Source organism: Gossypium hirsutum, chromosome D07 (genome assembly GCF_007990345.1).
Source record: "Gossypium hirsutum isolate 1008001.06 chromosome D07, Gossypium_hirsutum_v2.1, whole genome shotgun sequence".
Taxonomy (NCBI): domain Eukaryota; kingdom Viridiplantae; phylum Streptophyta; class Magnoliopsida; order Malvales; family Malvaceae; genus Gossypium; species Gossypium hirsutum.
The window spans coordinates 3,285,510-3,311,735 of record NC_053443.1 but is presented as its reverse complement, the minus strand read 5'-3'; the positions used below and the strand labels follow the sequence as shown (position 1 = coordinate 3,311,735).

At 33.0% G+C, this 26,226-nt stretch overlaps 2 protein-coding genes, 1 long non-coding RNA gene and 1 pseudogene across 3 annotated transcripts; 1 reads left to right on the top strand and 3 right to left on the bottom strand.

Annotated features, from left to right (window-relative positions):
* LOC107953792 (leucine aminopeptidase 2, chloroplastic-like) lies at positions 1-4,300 on the bottom strand (annotated as a pseudogene).
* LOC121219241 (uncharacterized) lies at positions 4,278-5,293 on the top strand. Its single transcript, XR_005915916.1, has 2 exons — positions 4,278-4,389; positions 4,780-5,293. It is a non-coding gene; the product is annotated as an uncharacterized lncRNA (long non-coding RNA).
* A 3,767-nt stretch (positions 5,294-9,060) lies between these two features.
* Positions 9,061-12,732, bottom strand: LOC107953793 (probable WRKY transcription factor 32). Its single transcript, XM_016889204.2, has 5 exons — positions 12,375-12,732; positions 12,200-12,249; positions 10,455-11,155; positions 10,171-10,329; positions 9,061-9,623 (listed from the first exon to the last, which is right to left on the bottom strand). Exons 1-5 carry the CDS (start codon positions 12,613-12,615, stop codon positions 9,266-9,268), a joined length of 1,509 nt encoding a protein of 502 aa, XP_016744693.1. The 5' UTR covers positions 12,616-12,732; the 3' UTR covers positions 9,061-9,265.
* A 4,228-nt stretch (positions 12,733-16,960) lies between these two features.
* Positions 16,961-20,032, bottom strand: LOC107953795 (probable LRR receptor-like serine/threonine-protein kinase At2g24230). Its single transcript, XM_016889205.2, has one exon. It carries the CDS (start codon positions 19,646-19,648, stop codon positions 17,222-17,224), a length of 2,427 nt encoding a protein of 808 aa, XP_016744694.1. The 5' UTR covers positions 19,649-20,032; the 3' UTR covers positions 16,961-17,221.
* Positions 20,033-26,226: the final 6,194 nt, after the last annotated feature.

Genomic DNA, 26,226 nt, shown 5'->3' with positions numbered 1-26,226 from the left:
TGTTACAAAAGCAGACCTAAAGAGCAAAAGGTTTATTGATAGAAATGAAGAAGCAATATAGATTGTAAAGGGCTTCTCCTTTTTTAAACAATAAAAAGAGCATGGAATAGTTCTACAATCTCACTGTCTGCAACAACCTCAAAAACAAAACCATCTCACTTCCCTTCTTTCCCTTAATCACAACATACATTTTTGTTCATCAAACATATCTCAAAGACCGACAACCTGGGAAAAGTTTTATTCTCCTCTTTCCTCCATCTTCATTGTCACTGCTACAGCATGCTCCAAGCTTTTCATTAAGATGAGTTTTTCAGAACCCATTCCACCAAAGTCGCAATGCCAAATCCTGTTGCTACCCGCTTCTTATCATTCCAGACGGGGCCAGCCAAGTCGATGTGCATCCACTGTACTTTTTCATCAACAAACTGCAAAAACATAGCTTAACAATCAAATTCTGCAACAATCTTTATATAAAAGAGGTTGAAATCTGTGTGCAAGTGTATAATTCAGATAGTAAAATTATTCAAGAGACATACCTGTTTTAAGAACAGAGCAGCAGTAATAGCGCCACCTTGACGACCACCGGTATTTACCATATCAGCAACTCCTGATTTCATCGACTCCCAATAGCTTTCTTCTAGTGGCATCCTCCAAAATTTCTCACCACTGACCTCTGAGGCTTCGAATACCTCCTTTGCCAGATCATCACTGGGTGTGAAAACACCTATAAGGGACAAGGGTCCGACGAATTGATAGTGGTGAGAATGTCCATACATGCTTTTTTTTAAATTGATTAACAACCAAGGAAATGGTAAATGCAATGTCTTCTCAACTGACTATGAATTGATAGTGTTGATCATTACTACTATTAAAACCTTTAAAATTGAATGTCTGGAAGGCAAATGAAGGATTTCATTCATTATCCCTAACAAATATGTCCATTTATTGTGAAGGTATCATCTTGTTAATAGTCATCCAGAGAATAGATGAATATCATTATTAAAAAAATCAAGTTCCCCTGCATCTAAAACTAACAAAAGATCATTTCAAAACACCCTTTTTGAGGACTTTTAGAATCCATATGTTGTGGATACCTGCAATGGAGGGTCCAAGAGCAACTATACAAGCTCCAGTTAGTGTTGCAAGGTCAACTATCTGCAAACAGGTTGACAAAGTCTTAAAATGTAATCCTGATTACTCAGAAAATAGCAATTTACAACTGTCATCACAAATTAAGATTGCAGAGTGTTTGGCTTGACCTTGTCAACACCCTGTTTGCAATCATATACCAGAGCATCTGCAAGTGTAAGCCTGCCTTCTGCATCAGTGTTATTAACCTGCAATCGGCAGAGTGAGCAATGGCGAGCAATAAATTTATTGAAACAATGAAGGAAGTAAAAACTAACCCAGTTAGCAATGTCACTGTACCATATAATATACCTATACTTCAAAAATAAAATAATAATAATAATAATAAAGAAACAAAGTATACCTCAATTGTTTTTCCATTCGAAGCTGTGATAATATCTCCGGGTCTCATACCTGTTCCACTTATCATGTTTTCGCAAGATGCAACAATAAAATGAACCTGCTTATTAGGACATTTTTACTGGGTGACAAACTAGATTCATGAAGCAAATTAAAAAGAAAAGAAAATAAAATACAATAACGAAAGAATACTCATCCTTTCCCCAGCCCTTTAGAATGTAAATTTGAAAAGGATACAAAGAGAGAGGTAATGCTGAAAGAGCAAAATGAGGTCAACCAAATGACTTACCTCTACTCCAGGAGGTTTGATTTGCCCAAGGGCTTTTGCTGCACCAAGAACTGCTGCAGAACCTCCCATGTCAGTTTTCATGATGTCAATGGAGCAACCAGCTCCAGTCTTGATATTGTAGCCACCACTAAGGACATTTAAGACAAACATTCAAAGCCTATATAAACACACAGCTAGAATACAAAAAGAACAACGGACATGCATTCTGACCACTCATGTTAAATAGATCTCAATAGCATTAGGAAGAAATTTTGGTTAGATTATTCAAGTAATATGCTGCACATGGATCCCATGGTGACTGGTAAAACTGTAGATGTGTACATAAACACTTGGTGAAGAACCCATCTCTTTGTTTATGGCATTGCACCAGAAACTTGAATGTACCATGCGGGCATCTCATCCCTTTCTTTTTTTTCTTTACTAATTTCCTACTGTAAATCATAAATATCTTCTTGTAGAATATATGGAATCTATGTTACTCACAATGAGTGTGACATACCAGCATGTGTTCAATATAGATATACATATGCTCTATCTTTTAGAAGTTCTTTCTTTCTTTTTTCCATATTTTGGAGGATCATATCCCTCATAACCGTGTCCAAATATGTGTCGAACACGGGTATCAAACAAGGGTACAATGGGGAAAATAAAGAGTCGGAGTAACATAGTACGAAATTACCTGTCAAAAGTCAATCCTTTTCCAACTAATGCTAACTTGGTTTTAATAGGTCCACTGGAGGGTTTGTAACACAAATGAATGAAATGAGGGGGATTTGCAGATGCAGCAGCAACTCCCAAGTAAGATCCCATCTTCAATTCCTTGCACTGCTCAGCGCTCAATATGTTTGCAGATAGAACATCACTGTACAAGGAAGCAATATTTGAAGCCTCTGCTGCTAGTGCAGCTGCAGCATTAAAAGACATTAGATCAAAGGCTAAGAATTATATCATCCTTCTCAAACAAAGCCCTATTATAGTCCCATAACCGACAATAAGAAGTTCAGTTTTGTACTTTTGCCTGAAACAATAATCATAAAGAGAAAGGATTAAATATAAAAGGTAAGAATAATGCCCATACGAACCAGGGGTAAGTACATTTGCTGGTGAATTCACAAGCTCTCTTCCAAATATTATAGCAGAAGAAACATTTTCAGCATACTTGAGCATCTTCTCCAACTCCGGTCCAGTTCCAAGACCAATAATATCCACAGAATTAAGCTTTGGTTTCCTTGGCTCCGACTTGTATCTACTGTCTTCATATATGCCCAACACCGTCCCTATGATAATGCAAATGTTCGAATAAGATCAATTTCAATCTTAGGAACAAGTACACATTAATCATGATGCTAAGAAACCAAAAGAGCATTACCAGATGCTATTGCCGAAGCAGTACTCAGCTTTGACTCATTTGAGAGGCCTTCGGAAGAAGCTAGAACGATAGCCACACTATTGGCTTGCGCAGTCTTTGCGGCTGCAGCAACAGCTTCACCATGCCTTTGAAAAGAAGCTGGAGATGAAGCTGTCTTTCCAAGACCAATCAAAAACCAACCCTTTTGGAGCCACAGCTGGGAAGTCGAAGAACCATAGACTTGCCAGCTTTCCCGGTGAAATCCTCCTCAGAAGAGGCCTCAGCTAACATACCACCCAACAGGCCATCCAATTTTTTCAAAATTGAGTTTTGAAACTTGTAATTTTCATCCTTGGACATGTCTTTTTCAGTGACCCCAACTGCAAGTATGTCCCCTTTCCATTCTGCCACATCGATCTCTTTTGCAGCAAAAGAGATCTTTCCAGCATTTTTCACAAAAAGGCAACATCCATTTTAGTATTTCACCAAAATAAACACACACAAACAAAACAACCTTTACATATTAAGATCATAAGCAAATAAATCCGTGGATCTAACTAACATGATCTTATCATATAAAATCAATATTAAAAAAATGAAAAGAAAAATGTTTAGCTTATCTTTACTCCATCGATTTCAGAATTTGAGCCTATACTCAATGACATTGACATCAAGAAATTAAATACCAAGAACCCTTAAAGCATCAATCCACAATCAAAGGCCAGTTCTTTAAAAACAAAATCATCCCCAAACAATTAACAAGAAGTTCACTTTCTTTTAGATATATGCATTATCCCCATTAGCAAAAGATAAAAAGATTTTCAACCCAGAACTTACTCTGAACCTAAAAAGTCAATCAAAAAACAATTTTGCTTAAACCCAACACAGAAAAGAGAGAGAGAGAGAGAGAAGGGAGTCAGTCTCAGTCACCTTGGGGTGTTGGATGTTGGCTGGCTGAGTAAAGCCAAGAGTGTGTGCCATGAACTTGGCTCTTGGAGAACACAAAGGAGCAGATTTAAGTTGGTGAAAACACAAACCAGGAGGAACAAGTACTCTAAAAGAGAAGTAGGTAAAGGAGCGACAATGGTGGCGATCATTTCGCAATGTAGCTATAGTGCATGTATTTATATTGAAGTTCCCCCAAGACCAAATGGGGTTCAGCGAAAAGTAAACGTAAAAGGGAGCTAAAGGCTAAAGCTGATGGATGCATTGACATCATTATCTTGGGCATCTCGTCGCCATAAGTTTTGCTTCGTTGGATTAGGTTGATATTTTATTAATGCTTGCTCAGCTTTACCTGGTTTTATCTTATTTTAGTTTCTAATATATTTTTATTGTACATTACATTAGTTTTTCCAAACCACAACCCGATCCTATGCATGAAAGAATATCTAATATTATATTTTCCAGGTGCAGCATAAATAATTAACAAAATTAATATGTATGATGAAATAAAATCATTTATTAATAAGAATAAGAGTAAAGAATTGGATATGATTGGTAGTGGAAGCGATAAGTTTACCAATTTGTTGATTTAATCGATTTAATTATTTACAAAAATAAAAAAATTAGTTGAATCAATCCATCATTTGTCCAACTAATTTTTAACTTAGTTTATATCTTTCTCTAAATCAATATTCTGATTGATTTTCAGTCCAATAATTTCCATAGATGAATCTGATTCAATTCAAAAGAACTGAGTATAAGAGGACAAGAAAAAAGTTGGTTGGCAAATCCAGCAGCAAAGGACAGTGAAGATAGGTTGAAGATGAATCCTGTATTATTAGCAGGCCGTTGATCCATAATGCTTCCAATCTTATTTTGCCTAGTTTGGAAGGCCCAGAGTATAGAAGAGCAGTGTAGCAGCGTTAGAGGAGTTGGTTGTTCACCAGAAAAAGCACAACTTATTTCTGTATTTGCCATAAGATAACAGCACATTTGATGTAGTAGAAAGCCTCTTCATTATATTTCAACCAGTGTGCTACCCATTCAGTTAGTTATATGTAAGAATTCAATACAATCAGTTGACCCAAACCAAACAGCATGGGGGAGTGGGCATAGATGATCTATCAGGAATCCTGCATTGTAGTTCCTATCTAATTGGTAGCCAACTGTTTCCAAAGAAAAATTAGTAGTTTAAATAATAGTTTAATCTTCCATTTTGCTAAGTAATTGAACCTCACTTTCAGGCTTGTAGAAACATATAATCCTCCTTTACACTGAACCTCCAAACATAGCAATCCCCTTCCTTTACGAGGGAGAAAGCCCAATGTGGAAAACCCTTCATTCCAAGGCCCCTGCAAGCTGCAACTGCGAATGAATCTCATTCTACTCCCACATAAGCTTAGCTGCAGTTTTGTTATTACTTACAAGCACACCCGATAGACGTTGACTGTTATATTGCCTCAATAAAAACCCATTGATACATTGCTGCCATCCCAAATTTGAACGTCTGACAACATATATCACCTCCGCACAAAATGCTTTTCCAAGTCCAAGTATATGCTTTCCTTGCTTGAACCTGCAAGAAATTTTGTTCCGTACAATCTTTTGCCAATAGAATGCTTTGCGTAAAGCCCTGTGGCTTGGTAATTAGTTTCCACGCTTGCTTAGCTAGAAGAGCATCATTCTTCATCTGAGTATGCTGAATACCCAGACCTCCAAACTTCATCGGTTTGCAGACTCGGTCCACTCATATCATGACCCCAGAAGAAGGATCGAACTAATCGATCAATGTACCTGAATACTAAAATGAGAATGACTTATGATGTGCCATAAATATATGTTGAAACTGATGATCTTAAAGAGTTGGTAAATAAAAATTTTAATGTGGTTGACTTGTTGAGATGAACATGTAGCATAATGCGATATAGCAAGGCACAATATATGAAATTGTAGATTGCTTACTAAAAATAAGTCAAGTGGTTAAAAATGATTTGGAAAAGAAATTATTACAATTGAAATAATAAATTAATTTGATTAAATGATCATGTGAATTGAAAATTTCTATCTATTAACAATAATTGAAAATGTATAAAGATTTGAAATCGATTAATAAAATGTGGTAAATAATGACATAATCACCTAAGAACGTGTAATCATGTGAAATGAAAGAAAATAAGTGATAATAATGCTCTAAGAGTACTTGCATGTATGAATGAAATACTTTCAATTGAAGTGGTAATATAGATACATTGCTTATTTGGGTTACATGAGAAACGAGATGTGTAAATTGATTAAATGCTCAATGAGCAGCGGATAAGTGTATATATATGCGTGCATAAGAATTATCATGCGGTATTGATGATTAATATGTGTGAATATGAGATATGTCATAAAATTTAGATAAGTAAAATGAATAATTATATACTTATTTCTTAGTAAATTTGATAGAATAATTAAGATACAGCTGACATGTCATAGGAATTAGTTGTATATTTTTACGGAAATACATCATTTGATGGAGATATATGCCTTATGACATAGCATTTATGTGCAATTTATAAGACCTACATATATGTGAATTTGGTTGTGATGGTTGGATGCATACTCGTGCAATATACATATGGTTGTGGTTGGATGGAAATTCTAAGTGTCCAATTTTTATTTTACTTAGACTACTAAAGGTTGAGAAATGAAATTTAATAATAATGGACTAAATAAACAATTAATGACAACATAAAATTTAAAGTATATCTTTTAATTTCGCTTAAATGAGGTAAGAGTGATTATATAATGAAATTGTAAATTAGTAAAAGAATTTAGAGTTATGAAATCAATTTGATGGAATATATAAATCTGCACATCGTAAATGGAGTTAAAGAGATAGAATAACTTACTAAGATGCTCAACAAGTGTATAATGAGGAAAGTGAATTGATAAGGTGAAATTGTAAAATGAAGTAAGACTTAAACTTATGAAGTTAAATTGATTGAATAATATATAATCCAGATAAGAAGTTACAAGATAAATGATTAAGTAAATGGTACAATTTGAAACCATAATTCTTTATTCATTAGATATTCATCGTAAGCTTAAGAAAGGATTTAGTAGAGAATCTTTGTGTACTTACTAAGATCGTCGAGCTTGGCGCATTAATTGTTTAAAAGCGTAGGTGAAGGACTTGTTTCAAGAAAGCATGGAGGACTTGGCTACATCAAATGCACCACATCACACCCTCTTGAGAATTCAAGGTCAAATCCTTGGTGTAATCTAGGGACTTTAGAATCGCATGTATATAAGTTGTGTATATTTATAGTGAGTAATGTAATAAGTATTCTGTTAAATTCTTTACAAGTATATTTAAATGATCATGTGATATTTGGAATGATAATACGATGTTCCTTATCCTTAGGGTTTTAAAAGGTTTTGTTACTATTGGAATGGATATGAAGATGTTTTATCATGTTTTGAAGTGTTCCAAAGTTTGAATTCAGATCTCCTGTATCCATGTATCTATGCCTAATCTTCAAGTATCGGTACTTGGAAAGGCATTTGCCAAATTTTTACAGTATCAAGGTAAGTTATCGTACATATTACCCTATACCTTAAAATTTATGTTTTTGTCTTAAATCGTCACCCAATAAGGACTAAAAGTAATAGCTTTCCACCCGGACGCATGGCAAGTTCCTTGTTACCGAAACTAAAGCTTTGAGAATGCACGCCAAATGCCTAAGCTAGATGCTCATTCTCCTTTTAACCCTTTCTAACCTTTTCGATTATGAGATTTAGTTGACAACTAATAACAGTCTCCATACCTGATGGAATAAGACAAAAGATTTGATGTTATTGTGTAAGACAATAGCACACTTCTAGCCATCCACTTTACATATGGACTTATTCTAAACCTATACTCCTAATGTAGGATTCATTAAATTGATTGTTACACCCACAATTAGGTATCACTTACATCTTTCCCTCTTGTCTTAGCAAGTAATTAGACAAATATAACATGTTCTAGTGATTATTTTACTTTCCTAGGTTAGGTGAAAAGTAGTTAAATAGTAATCCAAATTTTTAGGCTTGTGTTACTCAGATTTGAGTGTAAGTGTCAGATATGGTTATGTATCTAATATGAATATGGTTTTAAGCTTTTACATACATTTGGAGGATCTGGTTAAATTCTTTTTAAACTTTTACAAACATTTAAAAGATCCTGAAAGGTCAGATCCTCGTATCCATATGTTAGACATGAATACTTTAAGGAAAATCAAGAGTCCAACCAACAATTTTCCAAGGATATATGTATCATATAGGACAATTTTACAGTTTGATGACATATTTTACTTCATAAACTTATTATTTCTATCCATTAGATCGCAGCTTGCTTAGTTGATAAATCCCAAGTCAATTCATTTGATCTAAATTACTTTCCATAGTACTGGTGATTATCATTGTAACAAACTTTTTGCAGGTTTTGATGATACCAGGTTATAGATGAGTTTTGGGTCATTCGACGACAATACGGAGTTTTGTGAACCACAAGCCTATAGTTAGCAAATTCAGATATCCCCGCCAGGTTCCGGTTAAAACTCCAAAAGCAGATGTCATAAGCAAAGATATGGTAAGAAGGGGTCTCCAAAGGACGGGGCGCACGTCTACTCGTTCATGCAAGTGGCGTAATGACAAACGACCATCTCATAAGTTGTTTCAGATTCCAGGAGTGTATAACAGCAGAAGGAAAAGAGGAAAACGGGACCGAAGACATGCCCAAAAAGAAAAAAAACCAAATAATGTGAGGGAGTAAGACTTGTCCATAGCTATTTACAATGAATTATGATTGACAACAGAGAAGATTGCCTTCCAAACTATGTATTAAATGCAGTCACCCGCTGACCTGCATGGCCGCAATCTTAAGTTCCGGCAGGCTCATGTCACATAAAACAAAAAGAGAGAAATTTGGAACATGGTTCCAAATAAGATCACAATAAATGGGTTGCCAACCAAATCTATATTGTTTCCACTATTATAACCTTGTTCCAAACAGATTGAGAGAGAGAATACAACAGAAAATATACAGCCTCACCAGAAATAACAAAGGAAAAACTAAGCGTAGGAAAAATCAAACCTGATGAATTACCATTTCAATAGTTTATATAGAGACATGCCTGATGTTGACAACAGAAAAAGGCCCAATAAGTTCAGCATGGCTTGATTTCAAATCCGATACTCAGTAGCGTTCTAGCTGATTCCATTGCCTTCTCACCTCCAAGGTCTACAGCCTCACCGGTCAATTCACCTTCTGTACCCACTGACCACTTTGTTGATGTAACTTGCTTTTGCTCTCCATCAGCTATTGCAAGTTGTAAATTGTTCATAGAAGCAGGAGCAGCAGCAGCAACGAGAGGAGCACTTGAAGGGCCATGCCGCTTTTTTGGTACAGGCATGTCATGGTCATGAACACCTTTATATGTTATAACGACAGCATTTGTATTATCTACAGCTGTCTCAATATGCTTACGAACAGGACACCCAGCAGAAGTGCATCTATAGTAGTTCCTAGAAAACATTATCAACTAAAAAGATCAGAATGAAGCCAATAGAACCCATACGCATTCAAGTAAATTGGAACTAACAACTTAGTTCAAGAAAGAGCTTGCAAGTCTACCAAATTGGTCATCCTAAGAAGCAAAAATGCCCCATATAATTCATAGTGGTTTGGGAGAGATTTAGATAAATATAGCACAACATTGCAAAACAAAGTGAACCTGCATGACTTTGCAAAGTACACTAAAAGGGCAAAGTACTGCAGAGACCAAAGGCAATGATAGACCACAGGAACTTTTTAGCATTAATTGTCATCAAACCCCACAGTATAAATGAATGATTTATCCAATATTTCAATAAAACAAAGATAATATAGTAAACCTTGCAGGTTCCATATCACAGACATGTAAAAGAAGCAAACCACCATAACGTAGATTAACAATGATAACAGATAGACAAAGTAGCCACATGCCTGAGCAGCCACATACATTGAGCAATGGTTTGATGGGAAAAACAATGAAACCTTTATCACAAAAGATACTGAGAAGTGAACAAGCACCTGGGATTACAATTTCCTTTCACCATTTTCTGTCCATATTTTCGCCATCTATATCCATCGCCAGAGATTCCTACATCACCAGCTGCATGCACAACAAATTTAGGTTTTTTCCCAGCTTTTACAACAGAACCAGCACAAACTGCATCACCTTTCTTCCTCCTGGTTATCAAGAAAATGAGAAACTATTAAAACCAGGTTAGCAGAGACACTTTTCCATTAATAGTACACATCAGACATATGTCACGAAGGGGGAAAAGGCAAAGAAAATTCATGGAAAAGCTTGCCTTTTATTTGGTTCTGCTTCACTCAAAAACTCTTTCTTCATTTGCACATCACCGTGCCCATCAGAGCCACTTGAACACTGTCGTTTTCTTTCAGTATTTACAGTTGGTTCTGGTAAAGATTCTTTAGAAGATGTAGAAGGATCAGAATCATTAGGTATTCTGCTAGGCTGTTCTCTGACAATTGAAAGAGGCACAGCAGATGATAAAATCTTGTTTTCCCTTGTAAAATTCATTTTCCGTGGTGGTTCATGACTATGTATGCCTTTATTAACAATCTCAATTACATGGCCCGTCTGATCAGAGCATTCTATCTTTTTGACCTGACAATTGGAGAATGTGCATTTGTAATAGCTTCGAGAACCTTTAGGACTCTTCACTTGCTTCTGACCATATTTCCGCCAATTGTAACCATCAGACACAGGTGTCTTCACAACGGGAACAAAGGATAGCATTTTAAGATTAGAAGGGTTTTGCTGGTTTGCTACAGGAGGAGATGCGCCATTAACCTTCTGATCTGAATGACTTTGTGCTGGTAGAGTTGGAGTGGGAGGAGATGAAATATCTTGTGTAATAGAAGTTGGTGATGGTTGTGATGAAGAAGTTGGAGAAACAGATGACTGGAGCAGATGTTGTTTTGGAGCTTCTGCACGCTGGACAACCAAACTAGGCAAAACTTTCTGGTGGGCTATCTTAACTTGCTCCTAAAGAAAATTAAACAAAGAACCAAATTGAAAGAACTATTCAATCACAGAAAAAAGTTAATTTGTACATATGTCCTTTCTCATTTATATTAGTCTTGAAGACCTCTAGGAGAAACAGAGGAAGAGATAAGATGTGCAGGTCCTAAAGAATTGATGACCACAAAGATCTTCCACATCATTGTAATCGTTTAGAACTCGTTCAATTCTCTAACTTGAAGGACAACATACATCACCACTAAAATACTTCAAGTCCACACAATTTGAAGTTATTATTACTGGCAAAACTTTGACAAGGATGATTGGATGTTTGAGGAGATGATTTTTGCATCCTTTAGCCCATTGATTTACCATTGAAGTTGATGAAGCTTTATCCTTTAGTGACCACTTTTATATAAAAGATATATTAGATCATTGAGTTCATGCACAATGACCCACATATTTGCAAAAATAAATAAATTAATCATTAGTATATTTTTTAGAGATTTGGTCGTAACGGGCTTCTAAATATGAACACTTCCATAATAAAGGAGCACACTTGACATGAGAAACTACCACATTCTTATATCCTATAATTCAACTTTACTACCATATAGGGCGGTGTAGTATTTAATCTTGCAAATTCCAAACAGTCATTTCATGGACCTCCAACATCGTTGAAAAGAGAAACACAGCCGCCCTCAGCACATTATTTCATGTGCAAAGTACTTTTAGTAATATATTTGATATTTCAAGGCAACATGGCATAAAAGGAAAGACTTTAAGGCAACAAAGTCATCGATCCATACACCACAGAGAAAATCTAATTTTAGTTTCTTTGTGAAAAAGATAGAATCCTCGTAAACACTAACGAAATTCGTATGATCGCCAAATAAGGAATCAAACTACGCAGAGAAAAATACAAACAAAAAGTATGGATTTCAAGCAAACAGATAAAGTAAGAACACCGGAACATCGTAATCGCAATTTTTTTTTTCAAAAATAAAAGAAAAACACAGAAATGAAAGTCTTAAAATGATTATAGTAGCTAAAGAGTAAACTCCTGACCTTAGATTCAGCTCCTTCCTTCAATTCCGAAGTAGGATTTTCCCGCAACCCTGAGAGATCAGGGCATACTCGCTTAGAACAATTTCAACATTTTTCTTAAAAAAAATTAGGGTAAAAAGAACGAAATTCTTCCATAAAACACTCAGACAAAAACAAACAAAAAAATAAAACTTACTCTCACAACGATCATCATTTGTTAGGGTTTCCAATTGCGAGTCTCTCACCTCAGCATCACTCGACGGCGCCGTTCCAGCCCCGTGCGACTCATTAACTCTACTCACTCCTTCCTCTTCCTCTTCCTCTTCATCCTCTAACTCGTCCACTTCTTCTTCTTCTTCTTCTTCCTCCTCCTCCCCTTCTGAATTGTCGTATTGCTTTCCCTCATGTCGTTTTGCTTGGCTCTCAGTCTCAGCCATGCCCGATTTTTCCCCAAAGAAACAAAGCAAACAATTTTCGTGCTCTTTTTATTTCCCTGTTAAAAGAATTCGACACTATTCGTTTCTCAGACCGATAAAAAAGGTCAAGTTTTTTATAAAATCCCTGTACTTTTTCATTTTTTAGATTTAATCTTTCAATTGTAATATTCATTATATCTAGTCCCTCTTTTAAAATATTTATTTATAATCTCGAGACCAATTTTTTCATAAATTCTATCACATAATTTGACATGCCTTATTTTACATATATATTTTTTGATATTTGTCTAAATGTACACAAAAATAATATATATATCTTATATAACCACATGTTCAAAAATAAGTCATACAAATTATTTGATGAAATTCATTAAAAAGCAGTATTCTTAGGATTTAAATACAAATTTCAAATAATAAAATAACTAAAAACAATCAAATTATAAAGAAATTAAATCTGTAAAAAAATAAAGTACAGGGACCTTCCATAAAATTCTACCGGAAAACTGGACGTGTCGTTTTAATATGTTTATAACTTGAAACGGTATGGAATAGATTTGGAGAGAGAATGAAAGAGAAAGGGGAAAAAGGTTGCTTTAAAAGAAGGAAAGGATGAGAGAGAGAGTAGAAGGGTATATATGTCTTTCTTTGACTTGAATTGACTCATCTTTTCTTTCCCAGGTGGTTTTTATGTGTAACAGAAAACTCCGTTGATTTCTCCGTTACTTTAGATGCGGTGGATCACCGTTGATATTGTTGACTTTGACTCATTCTTTTGATCCACGTCGTTTCGCTGGCCCTGGCCCGGCCCTCTTTTTTCCTTTTCGATGGAGTGGTGTGTTATTTGGATTCTTATTCCCCGACATCAAAAATTAATGTGTCACAAAATCGGGGCCTAGTAACGCTCCACGTGAATTTCTGAATGATAAGACAAAAATTATAAATTACTCCAATTTTCAAATTCTCTACTCTCTTCATCCGAATGTTTTAATCTTTTTCTATTATTTGGCCATGGTATTGGGCGGGGCAATTTAGGTTTTTCTTCACCTCAACTTCGATTTTTTTTTTATCTTCCCGATCAAGATTCGATTGAATCGAGTAAAAATTTCTCAAAACTGATGAGTTTTATTTTATTATTCTAATTCGGTTTTTTCTAATTTAGTAGAGTAGAATGAAATTGAGTTGAGTCGAATAAATTTATTTGAATTAAAAAAATCAAACTGATTATATTGAAATCTTGTTGATAATATGACTAAATTTCAAGTTAAATAACATAAATACCATATATTAAGAAAATAAGTTATACTATATATTTTAACGATAGTTTTTGATACACTGTTAGTAGAATATTTTAATTCAAAATAATCTCAAAACTTCACATGAACTTTGTTCTGATATGTAATTTGATACATGGAACTTAGATAGTGGTTAAAATGTATACATAAAATTTTAATTTTGATTCAATTGTACGTATTTAAAGAACTAAATACATAAATTTATTGTATACAATATGTAAACGTAAATTGATCTAAAATGATAATTGTGTTAGCGATTGTGAAAATTGAATGGAATAAAAATCTCATATATAAAAATGCACGAAATCAAAGTCCATATAAATAGCGCACATTTGTTTAAAGTTCATAAATAATTTTAAGATTTATCTCATTTAAATTTTTGAGTAATGTTTTATTAATATAATAATTTTTTTTAAATACCAACTTTTATTTTCTTAATATACTTTAAATGGGACATATGTCACCCCATAGGGTTTAAAATAGAGGTGCTCATGGGCCGGGCTGCCCGGCCCGGCCTGACAGCGGCCCAAAATATGGGAGGGTTCGAGTAAAAATATAGGCCAGAAATACGGGTTTGGGCAAAAAATGAGGTCCGTTTAGAAAACAGCCCGGGCCTCGGGCACCACTTTTTGGCACGGGCCCGACCCGAATATATAATAAATATTTGTTTTTTATTTTTTAATTTTAAAATATTTTTAAATACTTTTTTATTTTTAAAATAAATTTTTGGTGTTTATTAAAAAAATGGGCTGGGCCAGGCTCGGACTTAGGAATTTTTTCTTGGGCCGGGCCTGGACAAAATTTCAAGCCCATATTTCGAGCCGGGCCCAGGCCAAAAAAAATTTTGGGCCCGACCCGGCCCATGAGCACCTCTAGTTTAAAACAACCAAATAGATATGAACTTATTTATTATCGAGTCAGTGTCTCAATAATGAATTTACCAAATACCCTTCATCTTTTATAAATAATAGATATTATTTTAAAGATAAATTTATCTTTTCATATACGATCTAGAAAAATAGATGCGCATAATAAAATCTGAACACAAAACAATATAATTTTAAATATTTTAAATATCGTAGATGTAACATAATCTAGTATTTAAATATTGATTCCATTAAGCAATTATTCCATTGATGAAAACTATAGGCCCCAAGCCGTATTCGGCAAAACGATATAAAAGAGAGAGAGAATGCAAGGACCAAACCAAAGAGGGAAAAATGGAATCGAATTTCTTGGAAGAATATGTGGTAGTGGCTTAATTTTCTTTTAGTTTTAGTAAAAGGGCCTAACTAGCATTTTTCTATTTACACATATAACTACTATTAAGCTTCAGGGAAGTCCACCTTTGATTTGATTTTAGAATCCTTTTAGTTTTTTTTGGCTTAATGATAAATTTGGTCACTAATGTTTACATGTTTTCTCAAAATGGTCCTAATTGTATTTTTGAGTTTTTTTCCATTAACCTTAATTTTTTTTTCAAATTACTTTTTTTAATAAATTTGATGAAAGTATTGTTAAAACGGGATGATGTGAAATTCCATATGTGAAATATTTTTAATGAGATATAATTTATTACTTAGATAATCTAATAAAATAATTACATGTGAAAAATAATAAAATAAATAATTCATGAAGTTAAAAAATAACACTTAATTTAAAGAAAATAAACCCAATTATCTAAAAAATATTTCAAAATGAATGCACACATTCAGTATTTTCGTTTTGATTTATTAATTATTTTTTAAAAATTTTCACAGTAAACAAACATATGCATTCATTTTGAAACATTTTTTTAGATAATTAAGTTTACTTTTTTTTCTAAATTAAGATTTTTTTTAATTTCAAGTATGATTTAGTTATTTTATTATTTTTCACATGTAATTATCTTATTGGGTTACCTATGTAATAAATTACATCTTATTAAAAATATGTCATATTATCCTCTTTAATTTTTTTAACAGTACTTTCATCAAATCTGTTAGAAAAATAGTTCGAAAAAAAACAAATGTTGATGGCCAAAAAATGCTCAAAAATATAAACAATGTCATTTTGATAAAAACATGTAAACGTTAGTGGCCAATTTTGTCATTAAGCATTTTTTTCCTAAAAAAAAAAATTTAGGAATCCGATTCTTCGGTCTATTTCTTTTAGGGTAAACTATCAAAATAATCACTTTTGTTTATCTCAAATTATATTTTAGTCATTTATGTTTGAAATGTTTCGTTTTAGTCACTTATGTTAACGTGTTGTAACATTTTAGTCACTGAGCCGTTGATTGTCGTTAACGGTGTGATGGTAAGCTAACATGACATGTTAAATCATCATTTCAAATAAAAATTTTAGGTTAATTTATACAATTAATCCCCATATTTTTTCGTTTTGAACAATTTAATTTTTTTCTTTTATGTTATTTTAACTTTTAATTTTTTTATTTATTTTTCATTCTCTTCTGCTTCTCTTTTTGTTTTCCTCCCTTTTCCGTCTCTTTTAATGTAGTTTTGTATGTTTTTGTTAAAACTAGTCCCTATATTTTTATTTTTTTAAACAATTTAATTTTTTTCTTTTTATTTCTTTATTTTCCTTTTCTTCTTCCCCTTTAATATTAACAAATGTAAAATATAGAAAAACTACATTAAAACAGATGGAGAATGGAGGAAAACAGAGAGAGAAGTAGAAGAGAATGAAAATAAAGAAAAAAAAAAGAAAAGATAAAAGAACAAAAAAGAAAAAAAATTAAATTACTCAAAATAAACAAAATATGGAAACCAATTGTATAATTTAACCTAAAATTTTTGTTTGAAATAATTATTTAACGTGCCATATCAACTCACCGTTACACCGTTAACAACAATTAACGGCTTAGTGACTAAAATGTTAAAACACGTTAACGTAAGTGACTAAAATGTAACATTTCAAATATAAGTGATTAAAATATAACCTAAGATAAACAAAAAAAAAAAGACTATTTTGATAGTTTACCCTTTCTTTCATTAAGAAATTTTTTAACACAATTTTTGTGCTTAAAGTACTATATTTTTAATAAAAATAAATATTTAATTATCTAAATTTTAACATAATATAAATTTAAAATGTCGACTTGTAGAATCAAAATATTTCAGCAGGAATTTAATCTTGAAATACATACGAGAGTTAGACCGAGCAAATAATTGATTTTCCATTGAAATGATAAACCCTTAAACCTAGGATGCCAAGAATGGAAAAGTGAAGAGAAAGATAACAGGGTCCAAGACATAATTTAACAATCACTATACATATATCCCCTGCCATGGTGATTCTTATATCATTGTTTTTCATACAGTAGCTCTTGGTTCAATATCTTTGAGAAGACCAACAATCTGTTGCATGGTTGGTCGCTTGTTGGGAACATCAGCTGTGCATAAATATCCAATCTTCAGGGCCTCCTCCATTAGATAACCTGGCCCTGTTTCACGGATTTTAGGATCAATAGCTTTCGATCCTTGGCTCTTTCTCACCAACCCTCGAACCCAACTCACTAAATTTGCTGCTTGTTCCTCTGGATAATCATCTCCAATTGGCTTTTTCCCTGTTGTTAGCTCAAACAAAACAACCCCAAAGCAATATACATCGGATTTTGGTTCAGGTGGTACAATTTCATCCTCTGCACCAGTCGCAAAAACACTAGCTAGTCCAAAATCAGATAATCTAGGCTCTAAATTTGAGTCAAGATAAACACTACTAGCTTTAACATCTCTGTGGGTTAATGGAGGTGAGCAACCGTGATGAAGAAATGCCAGTGCTCGTGCAACACCAAGGGCGATTTTGTATCGAAATCCCCAGGTTTGCAATAGTCCTTTAGACCCAACATTGTGTACACCATTGTTGCCTTCTTCTTCCCATGTATCAGTGCTCCAATCCTCAGTTGCTTGAACACCAAGTGGCAAGTCGTAGAGCAAGTTATGCAAGTTCCCATTCTCCATGTAATCATAAATGGCAATCCTTTGATCCCCAGCCAAGCAATAACCAGTTAATGGAACAAGATTGGGGTGTTTGATTCGACCAAGAGACTCGAGCTCTCTTGCAGCTTCTTGGTTTGTTAATCTTGATCCATGAACCAAAACTTTAACAGCTACATGGTTTCCACCAGGCAGAAATCCCCTATAAACAGGCCCGAATTTCCCTTCTGCTAGTAGTGTGCCTCGATCGAAATTAGAAGTTGCAGTCAAGAGGTCTGCAAATGTTAGATTTAATAATGGTTTCTCAAATATCACTACTGGGACTGATGCTGACTGCTTAACATCAGCCACCCATGTGGTTGAATCCGTTTGAAAGGAAAAAGGACCTGAAATGTTCTCCTCTTTATATGAAGGTTGCTTAACAATCCATGTCATGGATTTCTTTCTGCAACTATAGGCTAATAATAGCAATCCACCAAGCAAGCAGACCACGGAGAGGGTTAAAGCTAGGGCAAGCTTGAACCCTTTATGTGTGTGGGGTCTTCTTTTGAAAAGGGCAGGATTTGCAGCAATAGGGCAATTGTTTAATGAGCCATAAAAGGCTGTTTCCAAGATCTCAGAAGATAACCCTGAATCACAAAGGGTTAAGTTGTTGTAAGAGAAGTTGTATCTCTCCATAAAATGGAGTTTTTCCAAGAGAGAAATGGGGATTTCTCCACTCAAATTGTTTTGTGAAACATCAAGTGATTTGAGGTTTTGGTTAGCCAGTGATGGAATGTGGCCAATGAGGCTGGTTTTAGACAAGTTGAGATACTCTAAACCCAAAAGCATTTCAATTCTCGGGAATTTTTGGCTAGCAAATCTATTACATGCAAGATTAAGATGTCTAAGATTCTGAGCTTGACTGAGATTCATGAAAATTTCTCCACTGAGTTGGTTCTCAGATAAGTCTAGATAAATCAAATGAGACCACTTGAATTGTACCTGAGAAATGTGACCTTGAAACTCGTTCTTGCTGAGGTCAATCACTTCCAACTGCCCTTGAAATACACCCACAACTGAACCCTTAAACAAGTTCCTGGAAATGTTAAGGCTTGTTAGAGACTTCATTTCGGCAACATCCATAACCCTGCCATGAATCTCATTTCTAGCAAGGTTTAAAGTTTTGAGCTTAGGAAATGCAGCACCAAAACCATCTGGCAAGGAACCATTTAGATGGTTTGAAGAGAAATCAAGTGAAACCAAAGACTGGCAATTTAGAATTCCTTCAGGAATGCTCCATTCAAACCCATTACCACCAAGCTTAAGAACTTTCAAACTAACTAGTGAGCTTATAGTTGTAGGAATTTCCCCAGAGAAATTATTACCAGAGAGATCCATAACTTCAAGCAGACCAAAGTTGACAATATTGTTTGGGAGAGACCCTGAAATCTGATTATATGAGAGGTTAAGACTCTTAAGTGAGACTAAACTCCAAAAATCTGAAGGCAAAGCAGTGATTTTGTTATTGCTAAGATCCAATGACTGAAGCTGAGCTAACTTTCCAATGGTGGTATCAGGAATCAAACCAGAAAGGCCTAAACCTGAAGCCTTCAATGCAATAACATTCTCCTTGGTATCATCACAATTCACCCTCACCCACGAACAAACAGAACCAGGGAAGTTGTAAGACAAAGAAGAGTTTGAACCCATTTTGTTCAAGAAGTTAGAGACATAAAACCCATCAGTGTTGGGTAGTTGACAAGTAAAATGCTTGAAGAAGAGTGACAGAATTAGTAAAGAACCAAAGAAACCAAAACCCATTTGAGCTAACAGGTCAAAACTTAGAAGCAACAACAAAATGAGTACTCCTCTCGGAAGAATGGATGGTTATTTTCAAAGGGGAAAAAATGATTTTTTTTTTAATTAAAAATGAAGCTTTGAGTGTCTTAGAACAAAGTGTGACCTTACCTTGTCTGGCATTGCAAGTCTATCAAAGCCAACAAAACAAAAAGCAACCAAAGTACTTTTGTGTCTTTGTCTCTACATAGGGCATAAAAAAAGCTCCATTCCTTTTTCAAAGGTTTTGGGCTGAAAATAATTATTACCACTCAAGAAGAGAAGAATCCATAAACAAGTTATGGAGAAGATAGAGAAGCAGAGACAAAGGGTGTATTGGGAAGGCAAAGATATGGTAGTCTGAAACTGTCAGAACTCTGAAGTTGAGCTCATTTAAATGAAATACAGTTCATTAATTTAATACACAGATATAATCAAATTTTCGAACATGACAAACAAAATTATATATAATCGAGGATGGTGGATTTATCAAGTATGTTGGTGGCTATTCAATGATTATTGAGGGTTGTTCATCATTTTTTTTTCCTGCCTAATTCTCTTACTTCTTTCCTTTTCTTTATTGTGTAACTCAATCAACATAAACAAAAATATAGTTTAATACTTGCTATATTTAGCATTTATGAAGATTAAAAAATATCATAATTTAAACTTATTGGTTTAGATTTGAATCGTGTTAATTGTATTGTTGTTAAAATTTTATTCTCCTGTTATTCTTGGTTAAAAAATATACATTATAATCTTCAGCTGGTCAAATAAAATTTAATTCGATTTGAAATCTATTTAAATTTAATCTTATTTATTAATAAAATTGAAATTCAAAACTTTAGTTAATATTTTCAACATCAAAACTAATTCATTCAGCAATAACCCCCAAAAAAAAACCATCTCTTTGTTAATTAGATAATATGCATAGATGTAATAAAAGAAAATTTGATACAAACGAGGTTAGATTCCTTGTCTGAAATGGGTTCGAGCCCTGTGCCCTAAATTTTTGCAAACAATTCCTATTATTTTAGTTTTATTTTATATTCTCATTGTTTATTTAAATAAAACAAAACATTATAGCAATATTTCTTTTAATAAAAAATTATTAATCCATTCTATGGTATGCAATTCGAGGAAAAAAAAAACATAACAAACATTTGTTGTAAACATTGATGGATAAGCTCTATCGACACCGTAAAAACTTCAGTTTTAGCATTAATAGAATATTATGACACGTTGATAATTAATTTTATCACAACTTAAATACGAAATATTTAGAGTGATTATAAAAAATTAATACGATCAAGAAATTAACTCTGAATGGGCAAAAGTAACATGCAAAAATCGACAAGAGAATCTAGCATCCACCAAATTGGAGAAGACAAATACTTATAGATCGACAAGACAAACACATTTTACAAGAGCCGGCAAAAGCTTATAAAAGTGAGACTTATTAAACAATAGAAAACAAACCAAAACACATATGAAACTTAAGACAATATGGGTTCAAATCGACTCGTGAAATTATTTATTATTTTAAAATACTCTCAAAATAGAAACATATTAACAAGTCGGTAAAGAACCACTAGCAGTTTCTGAAAAGAGAGACACTGTCATCTCTCCGTCACAATTTGTGAAAATAGTAAAGATATTCATAAAATAAATTTGTAAACTGAAAAGAGAGAATATATAAAGTGAATGAAGGAAAAAAAAATTGATAGAAGAGAAAAATAAACAAATAGTAATAAGCTCGAAAACTAATACCATCGAAAGAGAAGAAACAAACCGCTTATGCTCGAGAGCAATATTTAAGTAAAATAAAATAAAATAAACAGGACAGGGCACTGGTAAGTAACACTTATGTCAAAATTATGAAAACGTGGGAGGTATATCATCATTAGCAATCATCACTAGATTCACTACTATTCACTCATAAAAATAAAAATAGGTAATTTACATTATTATTCTTCCCATTATTAATATTTTTTTATTTTCATCACTAAATTAAATAATAATAATTTTGTTATAAACATTTTTTATTGGCTTTATTTTAGTCATTTTTTGTAAAATAATAAGTACGTGATATTTTTAAATGGGTATTGATAAGGATCTAAACATGTAGTTTGGCTGAAGAATCTATAGCTCCCAAACAAGAAGGGTTCCCACAGACAACGCGAATTATTGAGGTCAAATTTAGTGATGAGGTTCGTTAGAGATCTGCAAAGGGAAATGAAAAGTCAAAACCCGATGCTTAGGTTAGCAATGTGCTTAGTGGATGAAGTATATAAGAATGTTAAATAGCAGGGTGAGGTCTCCTACCTCTGCTGCAAACATGCTACTTTATTTATAGGCTTTTTGGCTCCTGCACTGTCGATGCTGTTGAGTTAGGGTGGGTTTGGATGGGCGGTTGGGTATAGTGTGGTGTGTTTAGCTGACTTTTTGTTTCACGCTACAGTGTCGCTACAGTATCTAATCTCACCGCCACCGCTATTTTTACACTAACCGCAGGTAAACGCACCGCCCATCCAAACCCACCCTTAGGCTTAGTTTAGAAGGGCGGTGTGTTTAACTCTGGTGAGGTTAAAAATAGCGGTGGCGGTGAGATTAGTTACTGTAGCGGTGAGTTTGGATATTGTAGCAGTGAGATTAGAAACAATGGTGGAGTGTGTGTTTGGATTCAAACGCAGCTATAGCGGTGAGGTGAGAATGAAAAATGACTATTAAGAACTTCATATTAGAATTGATATATAATAGAAGTTTTTAAATTATTTTATTTTTATAAAACTATTAAAATATGTAAATTTATAAATTAATTTAATAAAATATTAAAATGTATCTTCCAATATTTTATTATAAATATTTTAATAAATTATATAATAAATTTAAATTATTTAATAGATAAAATATATTAAAATTGTATTTATATTAAGAAATTGTTAAAAATTATATTTATATTGATTAATAAAACATATTAATATTAATCTATGATTAAAATAATAAAAAAAAAGTAAAATTAACATATATAATTTTTTTTAAAAAGATTGCAGGGGCAAAAAGGGGATTACTCCTTCCGCTGGTTGTCTAGTTCACTCATTGCCCTAGTTCACTCCACTTGAAAATTGAGGAGACAGTGTGGTGAGATGGTGGAGATGCAGTTCACCATTAATAATCCAAACAACAAAAAGGGTACAGTAAAAAGGCATATGCTTTAAGATTCTATCTCACTAATGGTAGTTGTAAATCCAAATGGAGCCTTAGTCCGATTTTTCAAGTTCGTTAGCTTCCTCATACTTTTTTATGCTTTGCTTGACTAAGCATTTGACTGAGTTGCTTAAGAGAACTCTGTATGTTTTTTAAAGCATTAAGAGGGAGCTTTGAGAGCGTGATACTCTTACATGGGAGGAACGTTAACGTTCCAGTGAGGGATGGTCCCTCTAAAGCTTAGGTGGCGTAGGCCGTTGAGGCCAACCCTTGGTGGGCTAGTGGTATTTGGTTGGATTATGTTTTCGGCCCAAGTTTATTGGGTACTAAGTATAATGAGCAAGTTCCTATACTTCTACTTTTAGAAATTTAATATTATTTTTTAGATTTTAAAATTTAAGTCCAATCGTTAGCACTATTAAAATTATTTTGTTAAATTTAAATTCATTACACTATTATTTTTTTAGTTACATTGCTACAAAATAAGTATTTTTTATTTCAAAATAGCTCATTAACAAAAGTTTAATAAAAAAATTTACGTTACTAACAATTGGACTTAAATTTTAAATTCTAAAAAAATAGAGGGACTAAATTTTGGGAAATAAAAGTAAAGGAACTAAATTTCTAAATTGGTAAAAAGTGCAGGGATCTATGGCATATTTTAACCGTAATGAAATAATAGTAAAAGGATTCAATCTACACAAAATTAATAGTATAGGGGTTGCCCGTAGAATTTTAGTGTATTTAAATATACGTATGGGTATCCAGCGAAAAATAAAATAAAACTAAAGAAAGAAAAAAAAAGGAGAGTAGGCTAAAGCGGTGCAGCGGCGCCACCGTTACGAGTGCCATTGGCGTCAGAATCCCAGGTGTTTCGCACCTTGCATCACATGTCATCCATCAGCCAAGAATTTAAGACAGGACCAAACTGTGTAGAAATAGACACCTTCGCTGTTTCTTGGGTCCGTCAAACCCTTACCTTTTGGCCCAATTTGTACTCCTGAACTTCAAACTCTTCGTTTTCCGGAGCATTGGAGGTTAAGCAAATGGAACGTGCATGCATATATTTAGTAAGAAAACAAAATTCTGATTGTATTGGTCGAGTGTTTATTTTCTAAAAATATTTAATAAAAGAATAAAATTTTAAATTTATTTCTCAAGTATTCACCTTTTAGAAAAAAAATAAAAAATATTTTCTCTATGTTTAAAATTTTAATAAAAATATATAAAATTAATAAACATTAAATTAAAACTAGCATAAATTATCTTTAAAAGAAATATCGATGAGCCTTAAAATGTATTTTTGAGTTAACTATTTACAAAAATAAGTAGAATTGGACAAAATTTGAAACCCATATTTCGAGGGCCAAATTTGAATAAATATAGATCATGTGGATACCATACAATAACTCGACCAAAATTTGACTCCTCAACCCATGAATCTTTTTGATCTTAGATTCAATTTCCACCGTTTGTAAATTTTTTTAATTTGAACTACTTCTTTTATAGATTTTTGTATAAAATATAAAAAAGTATATTTATTATAATGATTGTTATTTTTTAAACAAAAATGTTTTTTAATGATTCTTTTAATTCAATTAAATCATGAAATTAAAAAATGTTGGTACAATATGATATTTTGTGTTCTTGGGAATAGATTAATGATTGGTTTCCTCCAGATGTTACAAGGAGGCAGACCCATAACCCATGGCTCCCCAACACTTTGTATGGACAACTAACCATGACATAATCAAAGTCTATTCAAATCCTTCATTGAACACGTGGCTTTTCAGCAGGTTGAGTAGTGTTGTAAGAGTATAAATCCAAATTATTTTTTTAGACCCACATTTCTTTCAAAGTTTTGTATTTATAAACCATATGACTGAATTATTGAAACGCAACAATCAGATTCTAGGATTAGGATTAAGTTTTAAGGGAGTTTAGTAAAATTTTTAAAGTTTTTAAGGGTTTAATAAAAAATAATCTTAAAAAATTTAGGGTCTAATTAAATTTTTAAAATTTTATAAGATTAATGAGAATTTTCAAAATTTTAAAAGGGTTAATTAAAATTTTTCAAAAATTTCAAGAAAAATATTATTTCTCAAAATTTGGGAGGATGGAACAAGACTATCATAACGGTTCGCCTTTGAAAAATGCATTTGAGGGTAACAAAAGTTTAAAGAAATAACTCTAAATTATACTCTCAGAACATTATCAAATGGATTGAATCAAATTGTGATATATATCTTCAAATACAAATGATTATTTATTTAGAGGGTTGTAAACATCCTATAATCACCTGGAATGATGATTATTAAGGTTGAATTAAGCAGGCAAGTGATAGCTTATTTGCAATAAGCTAAGGTGTTAATCAACAAGAATCCACCTGGCTGTTGCAAAATTTTGTCCAAGGACCTTTCAATGATGATTCCTTGCCACTTTGTAATCTGCTTTACTTCATCAAATATTAGCCCCAGAAATATTTTTTAAAAGCATCTAATTTCAAAGAAACATAATCTGAGAATTCAAGTTCATCAAGAAACATATCTGAAATTGAGTCATATCATGAAATTCAATCCAACATATTCATCATTCCCATGCTGATAGAGACAGAGACACCTACCAAATCCTAACAAGTATAACTAGGTTTTACCTACTGATCAATTTGTTTGAATTGCCTCCAATTCAATTATTGAACAAACTCTTTAGAGTTTAGCATGTTGCAATGGTAAATTAGTATCAAATCTCTAGCTAAACAGCGGTTGACTATACATGCCACATCATGTTTACACTTTTATTTTGGTCCCTCGCCGTCCAGGTTGCTTTTATTTATAACAAATTTATACTAACGGAATTAAACGAGTGTACTACCAATATATTAAATAGTTAGGGGTGAGTGTACGATCGAATCGAGTGAAAAACTTTCAAGTTAATCGAATTGACGAGTCCTATTTATCATCCTAACTTGATTTGAATTTTTTTTAATCAAGTCGAGTTAAATCGAGTGAAATTGTTCGAGCTAGATTAAAAAATTGAACATGTCAAATTAAAATCTTATTAAAAGCACATAAATTTGAAATCATATATATTTGAAAGCTTTTTCAAAGCAAAATAAAAAAAGACATTTTAGTATGATAAACTTGAATAAACTTATTTAAGTCCCAAACTTATTATTTTAGAAAATTTCTAAAATACTAACTTACTTCACATATTTTTGTAGAATTTTTTAAATTTTTTACAAATTTCTTAAAAAAATATAAATTTTTGAATTTTATAAATATTTTAAATTCTTGAAAATTATATTTTATTTTTTGTTGAGATAGAGATCAATTTGCTCATTTTCAAAATTGACTGGG